Source organism: Temnothorax nylanderi, unplaced genomic scaffold, assembly GCF_030848795.1.
Source record: "Temnothorax nylanderi isolate EJ_2023f unplaced genomic scaffold, tnyl_v1.0 TNYL_tig0013_pilon, whole genome shotgun sequence".
Taxonomy (NCBI): Eukaryota; Metazoa; Arthropoda; class Insecta; order Hymenoptera; family Formicidae; genus Temnothorax; species Temnothorax nylanderi.
This window is the reverse complement of record NW_027249075.1, coordinates 1899800-1909865: the sequence shown is the minus strand read 5'-3', so window position 1 is coordinate 1909865 and position 10066 is coordinate 1899800. Positions and strand designations below refer to the sequence as shown.

At 39.5% G+C, this 10066-nt stretch overlaps 1 protein-coding gene across 1 annotated transcript in view; it reads right to left on the bottom strand.

Annotated features, from left to right (window-relative positions):
- Nucleotides 1-77: 77 nt before the first annotated feature.
- Nucleotides 78-10066, bottom strand: part of Mib1 (mind bomb 1) — a 355660-nt gene continuing 345671 nt past the window's right edge. The window contains exons 10-15 of the mRNA XM_071697844.1: nt 6052-6271; nt 5486-5796; nt 4909-5086; nt 4238-4439; nt 3200-3357; nt 78-2694 (exon numbers count right to left, since the gene is read on the bottom strand). Of these exons, the coding sequence (XP_071553945.1) occupies nt 2554-2694; nt 3200-3357; nt 4238-4439; nt 4909-5086; nt 5486-5796; nt 6052-6271 (1210 nt within the window). The 3' untranslated portion in view covers nt 78-2553. The remainder of the gene's footprint in view (nt 2695-3199; nt 3358-4237; nt 4440-4908; nt 5087-5485; nt 5797-6051; nt 6272-10066) is intronic.

Here is a 10066-nt window from a genome sequence, read left to right as displayed (position 1 = left end):
ATTAATTTATCATACTATCATACAATTCAATTATAATTCTATCGAATGACATTTAATAAAGGAATTCGTACGGCGAATTTGTATATACAAAATTCCTTTATTTCATTATACTAGATAAAATACATCGAAGCAATCAATGATAATGCGATGATATAATCTTCCCTGTCCCTTGTATGGGACATATTTGCGACATGATTATCGCAGCTCAGACTGTTGTCACAATTTTATTTATATTATTTATAATATCATATAATTCGCATTGTATATTGATGATTATATAGTGATATATATTGAAATAAACCTCGAGAAAGACAGTAATAAAATAAGTATTAGAAATACTGTCAAAATAGGAATGGCTTTCAAATATAAATCATACTATTTTATATATTCATTAGTTCATATTTTTCGTCTAAAATTACATCTTATCGAGCGTCGTGATATATGCCAATATAAATAATTTTTGAAATTGAGCTAATCATCAAGTACTTGACTACAAACTGAGAATCAAATAACATAAAACTCACTCATTCACATTCGGCAATTATTTATAAGCAAAAGCGCTTACATGAAATATATACAAGAAATGCATCAAAACTGACATAAAAAAAGAAAAGAGGATAATTGTCTTTATAGCTTCATAAGACATAGGTATACGATAGGATCAGTGACAAATCTACACTTTTTAAAGTTAAAGCTACTATTTCTGAAAAAAGATCCATTCTATAAATATAAAATTATACACATATACATATATATACGTATCTCATAGACTTATCCTCTTCACTCCCCATCTTTACTATTGTCGTCCATTCCCGGAGTTCCTGGGACGTAAGGCAAAATGTAACGCATCATAACAATCATAACATTTTGCCTTACATCCCAGGAACTCCGAGTAATATTTCCTCAAGTCGTCAGGTAAGTGAAAGTGTCATTATTGAGAAATATTTTATGTCTATTTAAGTGTCCTATCGTTATTGCTGTGCTGTTTGATGGATGAGGCGTATAAATTTCCATTTTACAAACTACGCACTTTACCAGCAAAGATTTCAATTCCTCGAAATAATTCCACAACTTGCTGCGTTCTCTTTTCGGTGCCATTATAACCGATCTGTAATACAGATTAATCGTTTAATACTAAATGTGATACTGTGAGCGCGCCTTAAAAAGCGCTTGCAGAATTTTTCATAAAGCGACAAAAAGGAAAGGATGCCGAGGGAAGGACAGAGGATGGAGGAGGCTGAGTGGGCTAAGGAAATCGCGAAGGAACTAAGAGAGATAGGGCAAGGAATTATTGAGGGAATAAGACGAGAAGGAAAGGAAGTCAGGAAGGAATTGAAGGAGTTAAGCTGGCACAAGCTGGTAGTAAAGGCAAGAGAGGAAAGACTGAAAGGAAGGTCAGCGATCCTGACTAATAGGAGAATATGGATAGATGGGAAGGAGGTAAAATGGGATGAGGAGGGAAACAGATGGAGGAGGATATATGCATATGTATATCTTATGTATATATCTTTCGTATATGTGTATGTATGTATATATATTCATTACTGTCAAAATTGATATAAACAATTTTATTAATATAAACTTATATATTAAAAGTCATTTATCTTTGAAATATTAAAACTTCAAAAATATGATCAATATAAGTTTCATGTCAATTAATATAATTATTACGTTCAAATATATAATTAATATATCAATTATAAAGTTGAGAAAAGAAATTGAACATATATATAGCTTCGTTACTTTGCCGCTGTAGATGTAGATCCGTCACTGCATTGTATTGAAAATATTTTTAACAATTTATGTAACATCACGTATATTAGTAGATTATAATAGCTACTCAACAACGATAAATCATCTTATTATATTTCTTCTTTTATTTGTATACTTTGAAAAATCAAACGATTAAAATGCAATATTTTTATACTTATTATTAATTTTGGCAATCTATGTGAGAATTATTCAAGATGGATATAAAATTATTATTTCTAATGATATTCGGAAGAACTTTTTAACGTCTACTGAGCATTTTCTGAATTTTTTATCAATGCAGAAAGACGACAGTATTTATAAATGGTAAATAAAGGTTTTTGTAGGAAGCTTATTGGAAATATGTTACACCTACGTATTAATAGCCGTACGGCTACATATAAACGCAACTTCAACAGCATAATACATTATCTATCATGCAACGAGTTTCTCTTATTAGAGATGTGAATAATAAATAATAATTGTGCGTACTTATACTTATCGCGATCGTTTATCAATCAGTTTACATTTTTATCTATAAACCGCAGCTCGAGAGAAGAGAGACATTTAATATCTTCACTATTCTTCAATGTTACGCCATTGAATATCATGATTTTTTTTTTAAAACAACGTTACTTTGCGATTCAACTTGGCATGATGCTGTCAGAAATAAACGGGACGCAAGAGGAAACATTTTCTCTCGCGAAGTGTCGTGGATCGTCGTGGATTATAATTCGTCCGTCATACAATCGTCCTCTCGGAAAAACTTAAGCGCGCAATGCGGCCGGTGACAGTCTTTTATTTTTAGTAGAGTAGAATGCGTTTGTCTACCGCCTTGCGACATATTGGACACTCCGACATCCGGTCGCCGCACATTTGGCAAGTACCATGTCCGCACAGGAAGATCATGTTTTTCAGACGGTCCAGACAAACCGGGCACATGGTCTGCAACAATAAGAGAATAGGACTTTCGTAAATTATTCTGCACGGTGTTCCGAATTCAGTAGCCCGTCATGAGCAGATCAGTTTATTCAAGCTTCGCTATTACACTCGAATGGTTTCCAGGAGTTTCCGATTTTTGTCACGTATCTTTTATTTATAACATTAAATCTGTATCTTTTAGAAAGTTTAGATTTTCTTGAAATCCCGCTCGAAGTCGAATAAAACAAAATTAATTTCTTCTAATCGAATTCTAATTCATTTATGATCTAAGTTCTTGAATCTTTCTTGAAACTAATGAAGTAAAAACTAGGAAGCGCCACGGTTGAAGTTGTTGCGGCACTCGCGACAAGAAGGCTTGAAATACAGCCCGAGAAAACGTATTCCGGTTTTTCGAGAGCGAGAGGTAATTGTACGGAGCGCGGTGCGGACTTCTTTCTTCGACACAAATTAAATTATTCGTTTCATTAAAGCGGCGCATAACGAAGCGAGACGCGGAAGGGACACGTACCTGCTCCTTGATGTCCTGCAATTGCTGCTGTAGTTTTTGTATGTCGCTGTGGGAAGTATCTCGGCTGCCGTTGTTCATTAGGAGAGCTTCCACAGCCCCAGTGTTGTTCGAGGGCGTCGGCTCTTCTTCGGGATCCGCCTTGACTTCGGATATTGTTCCTTCGAAACATAATAGTTGGTTAAAAAAAAAGAAGAAAAGTCTCGCCAATTCCCCGACAACGGTACGGTAGCATCGCTAAGCGATGCTTTTATTTACTTATCACAATTCATATTTTTACTCGCAATATAATTAACGTTATATCAATAGCAAAATAAATATTTTAACTAGGGAAAACATCGGAATTAATATACAAAACGGTTATGCAATAGATTACATCAAAAAGTTTGCATTATGGGTTGTCAGTAAATGTAGAAAAATTAGACATATTTCATAATTTTTGAAATACTTTTTACATTAATAATTCGAAGAGTATCAGAGATATACGTGTGTTAGCTACTTTTACGACCACGTTTTAACCCGGGAACGTGCGCCTGGTGATTTTTACCACCAGTATCGAAAAAATAAACCTCACGCCACAATTTTAATGTTTTCGTTTTTTAATATTTTTTTCGTTCCTCTTTACTTTTTTCAAAATATTTTAATTTAAGTAAACCTATTGCCTTCAAATACTAATAAGTTATAGAACAATAAAAAATATACAATATGTAATTAATAACAATAACTTTTAATTGAGGTGTAATAATCACTCCGCGTGACAGTTCATGCAAAAAGAAAAAAGAAATCAGGTCGTTCGCGGGTTAAAGGCGATTTTTCAATCCGATTCACCCTTCGATCCCGTTCATTATCTTAATTATTGGAAAGCAGAAAATGCACGCGTGAACCGTGCAGATACGGTTTGAGAATAGTCCGTGTTTATTCCAAGCGAGATTAGAGGTGAAGCTATCTAATCGTTATGTGGGAGCAGTTCAATATATTCCGTGCGATTAGATAGATGCGAGGATAGGCGAGGAGAGGCTGTGCGAAGCGGGACGTTGATACCTGAGGTGTTGCACCCCTTCACGTAGGTGACATCACCGCCGCCGCCGCAGCAGACCGAGAGCGGTACCATGTGCTGTATCTGGGACCGGCATTGCACGCACTTCTTCATCAGGGCCGCACAGCTCTCGCAGGCGCACATGTGTCCGCACGGGCGGAACAGCACGCCCGCCTTGCGATCCGAACACACCACGCATTCTTCGATCTGGGAACAAACGACCATTATTGCGCCAAGGCAGGAGAGGTGGGTAGAATGCGCGTTTAGAGTTTCGAGGATCTATTCCAGGACAGAACGGGACTATTCGGTCAACAATCGTTGGTCTACGAAGTGACAGCGTATCGAGTCATATCGATGAAAGGAGTAACTTATTGCGCGACTAAAATTTCAGCGGCTTTACAGAAGATTAAATTAAGGCCACTGGAAATGTATAAAGATAAAATTGATTTTTCTCTCACAGAGAAAAGTTCATTTTCTATAAACAAATTCATACAACCGTCGAAAAGGAGAAGAATTGTTATTATTAAGGACATTATTAAAACACAATTGACAGGGACTTTATAAATCTAATATTAATATAAAATTAGTTACTAAAAAATAAGTTTTGAAAGTAAAAATGGCATTATATATTACATTCTAATAATAGGAAAATACAATAATAGCGTCAATATTTTACCTTTACTCGAGAAAGAACATTTTCACGACAAATCAGACATTTCTTCACCCTCGGCGCACAGACGTTACAACAAGCAACGTGCCCACAGGGACTGAACAGCATCTCTCGTTTGCCATCGGAGCATACGAGACACTCGTCGATCGTCGCCGATGGGACAGGGAGTTCGTCGATGTCGTGCCTGGAAAGGGTAGCTACACGTTACCGAATATTATTATCCTAAGAGATACGGCGATGTATGGTGTAATTGCACAGGGAATTAGACGTGGAGCACGTAACGAGGCAATCAATTGTACGAATTCGCGTTTTAATTCTTCGCGATCAAATCTTTTATTCTCTCTTATTAAATCGTATTAAATAAATCAAAGTTTTTGCGAAAGATAAATTCCTACAAATTCCACTAACAGATTATTATGTTGAGCAAAATCTTGAAAAAAAAATCTTGAAAAAAAGGGTCTATATCTCGGTTATTATGTTCAACATTTTTTAATAAATGGGGGCGTTCTTATAAAATCCAGTTTGAAGTTAAGGGGCAAAGAGGCTCGAAAGCGCTCCTCTCCTCTCCCAAATAGGTACTAACGACTCCTTATCCTTGTGACAGGTGGTGAGAGTCTTGCAGAGATTCGGATCCGGGCAAAGGTCCAAAGGTGTCTGGCCCTTTTTGTTCTTGAGTTCCAGATCGGCGCCGTGCGCCGCGAGGAAGCATGCGATGAAGGAGCTGCTCTTCTTGTCCTGGCCCTGAGTGCCCAGACCCATCAGCAGCCGTCCTACGTCCTGCACGTCCTGCAGCTGCCGCAATTGCGACAGCGTGTGATGTCGAAGGGCCTCGTGCAGAGGCGTGTCTCCATCCTTATCGGCGACATTCAGATTCGCGCCTTCGCGAACTAACAGCTGCGATCGGACAAATTATCGTAAAATGAACTATCGATCCTCGTCCGGGGAAAGAACAACGACTCGAATTATCCATTAGCAGATGTCGATTGAAAAAAATTTATTCTACTGTTTATTATAAATTTGATTACCATTAAATACCACAATTTTTTTTACAAAAATGTTCCAAATTGAAAGCGTCGAAATTGGAGCGAACGGTTTTCGCAGGTATTCGCGAAATAATACAGTAACAAAAAAATAGACAATAATCCGTACCCGGACGATTTGCGTGTGTTGTCGCTCGACCGCCAGATGCAGAGCGGTTTGCAGATTCACGTTCTGCAGATCCAGATCAGCTTTTCCGGCGCGTGCCAATTGTTCCGCAACCTCCACGTGATTGTTAAGGGCAGCCAAATGAAGGGCAGTGTAACCGTCATCTTTCTTCTCGTCGACGATCCAGGGTCGCGGCAATTTCGACAGCAGCACCCGCATCGCACTGAAATTAAACGAGATGCGAGGCATTAAGACAAAAAGCCGCGATTGCATCCTCAAAGCGGAAAATCCATTTCCCGCCACACTCGCAATTTTAGCTCAAATTATCTTGTAACGAGTTGCCCTAATTAATTTCCACGTCTCTCTAGAAACGTTCTGAATAAAACATAAAGATGCACATGTTTTCTATTTTCTGCAACGTATTTTGTTCTAATTTATATGATTATTTCATTTGTATACAATGCATGTTCTATTATTATCCTCTTTTTCTTATAGACTGCTCAATTTTATTATCTTTTATGATTATTTTTAACTAATTATATTTTAACATATTTTGATATCAATACATCAATATACACCACAAAAGAAATTTTTCGAGAATATATGATACATTAATTTTCGTTTGCTTGCATCTTTACAACATTATTCCAAGTTTTCTTATTAGACGATACACTTCCGTGTATCTGGCGTATATTTCTAACTATTCGATATGGTAGAGATGGGACCCCATGGTAAGGTGGCGAAGAGAGACAGGGACAGCTGTTTCTTAGGGCATTCGTCGAGGGGACCTCTTCGAGGCGGTTGCCATTGCTGTGGTATGAGGGGGATAGACGTGTGTATCTCATCACACATGTGATTCCTGCATATGTTTCGAAATATCTCGCAAACGGCTCAGGAGAGGCCATCCCGCGTTCTCTTTCCCATCTTTTAGAGAGATGCCTCGTCAGTTATGTGTCACGATAGTTTCGCGGAATCAGAAATCCGACTGCAGGAGTTTGCGGAAATTTTAGTAAATAGGCTCATAATATTTCTGTGTTGTTGTAGAGTACAAGTAACAGTTACTTAAAAAAATAAATAAATAAATAAAAAGATATATTTTTTTTCATGACAAATCAAATTATGAAGAATGCTATACGAGAAGAAAAATCAGCGAAGCATGAATCTTGATTTAATGGTCAAAATTTGTGACTAATAATCCTAATCACGTATATTTATTTTATTCTTAGCGTTAAAGTAAAATGATCCGTAAAAAATTATTGTCTACATATATCGATTGTATTATAATGTGCTTGCGGGAGTCGTACGGGAGTAATAATATCCGCGTTAAATTCGTGATGCTGTTATATAGATGTCGACCGTCGTTGTCTCGCTCCGTGGGAGACCATCAAATTTTTATGGCGCGTAAGCGGCGTCGTTTTTCATTAATGCGGTCTAAGGGATGCGCGTTTTGCATCCAAGTGCGATTGCGGCACCTCGACCCGCGGCGGCAGGCAGCAGCAGCGATAGCGGCCGCGAGTCACAGCCGACTCTCCCTGTCATGAATATGCAAATGATCGCGAGTGTTACCGTTACCGCGTTAATAACCATAAATCGATTACTTTGCCAATTATGTCCGGGTACGTACTCGTGCCCGGCATCGACGACGCGCGCGCGATTTTATTGCGTCGTTGACCGGTTCCCCCGTTGATTTTATTCCTCTCTCGTTGTACCGCGGCTCTTTTTTTTTCCTTCCCGCCTCAATTTTCACGGCTTGCTGAAATAATTACGAGCGAAACGATAGGAATAATGTGGCGATTAAGGTCGCCTGGTTCACTAGCGTTGCTTCTAAAGCAATTAAAAAAAATATATGTATCTGTATCTTGAATAATAGATATCATTTCGATCACTTTTAGATGCAATAATTAATCCACTCTCATAACGGGTAATTACATCTTAATGAGTCTTAATCGATCTAAGACAATAAGATACATAAAATGATATGTATTTTAAAATCAAATGATATCTATTGCGGTATGCACATATATATATGAACAATAAGTATACCAAATTACAAAATATTGGCTAGAAAGATACAAAGATATAAATTTTGACTTTTGTGTTTTCCTGTTTAGTTCTAACACGTCGCCCGAGGGAATTTATTGTCCTCCATTCAAAATTCGCGTTGAGTTTTGCGTAGGATCTCGTACATGAATGAAAGGCGTCGCGACGTTGATTTAAGGTCGCCGATAATTATCGCAATTACAACGGCAGCCTCACGCGATGTAATAAATAGAAATGAGCGAGCGCGAGCGAGCGACGCTCTGGTTATTGCGTTCTCCTGTCAGTCTCCGAGTTTAATATCATCCTGTCGCATTTCGTACGGCACTCAAAGACGAAACTCGTCGCAATCGTCGCGGGCCCGGACCCGCATAAATACTCCCGCCTCACTTTAGGCGGCGTATATCGTGCGACGCGCGATATTATTACCGCGATTAATTTCCCGTCGCTCGTCGACGAGGACTTTTGTCCGTCGTCGACGTCTCTATTCCTTTATTGGCATCAATGAACCGTCGTTAGGCACTCCCGACGTACTACTTAATATTGTTACGCTGACACACCAGTTCGCGGCTGATCATTACGACTTCAAATCACCATTTATTGACGTATCGTGTCGGGATTAGAGACACCGACGTCATTCGGTAGCTCAGAGATTATAAACGAAGATGATCTGAGGGCGAAACATCGATTCGCACCGGATTTTCTTGATACAAAAAAAAGAAGAGCTTAACAATCTATAATCTTCTTATAAAAATTTCAACTTTTCATTTTAATTTTTTTTCTTGATTGAACTATATAAAAAGATTCATTTAAGCAAGTTTTCCTCGTTTAACAATGTAATTTAATTTCAAGATTATAGATTGTTGCGTATATACGAGTATATAAGATATACGCTGCATTTGCACGTGTAAAAAACGTGTGTGTTCTCTTTCTGCTATTGACCTCTTCGTGAATTTAATTTCGTCAATGCCTTATTTTAACACAAGCTTAAAAATTCTCTGTTGGATTTTCTTTCAGCTTTATTTTTCAATATTTTCTATTTTGGCAAATCTCAGACGTGTATTAGCAGATTAATCTTGACAGATTGGAGACAAATCAGGCGTAATTTAACGGAGTTTGAAGAGACTTGAAATAAAATCTCCGGATATAAAACTGTTGATCACGTTCACGAGCGAGACGCGAGTCGGACTCGCTTCGCGCTTCGCGCGCGCGATTCGCGCACGCATATATCGGGCATTTAGTGAGTCAGCGACGGCCGTGGCATCATCGCGGTCGGCAGAGTCTACCGAGAACCCGATGTCACGGCGGGCCCCAAACGACACACACGCGTGCCTCTGTTCCTCCCGAGCTGCATGGGAGCTGCGAATGTCCGATCCGACGAGAGGCTCGCGCCGGCCGTCTCCCGTGTTCCGATCCGCGACGTGCAGTGAGTCAGTGAGAGATCACGCGGTGACACGCTAAATATAATTGACACGAGCGTGTGCAAAATGACAATGAGAGCACGAGCGGTTGACCCGAGGGGGGGAAGGGAGAAACGGACCGGACGCTTCTTCGTTGTCGTCATCGTCGGATCGCTGACGATCGATACCGCGTAATTCCTCGTCGTGTCGATCGCGGAATGGAAGCTCGTCGTCGGGATGAGCTAAAGGCGCGCGAGATCGCACGCGGAATCATTCCGTCCGCACGCAACGCTTCGCTAAATATAGCGCGGACTCGCGATTATTTCAGTATTCGTTGCCCGCCGCCACCGTCGTCGTTGCCGTCGCGAATTCTCGCAGCTGCGATTCCTCCGTCCGTCCGTCGCGAGTGATATCGAGAGGATTTTGAGGCCAAATGCAGAAAGCGAGAGAGAGAGAAAGAGATATAGAGAGGATGATCTCGAGAGCGGCCACAGTGAGTCGAGCGAGCCGCGGCGGGAAATAATTCCGCTTATCATTGTCGAAACGCGGGATTGTTTCGTGTCCGACTCAGGAAGGAAGGG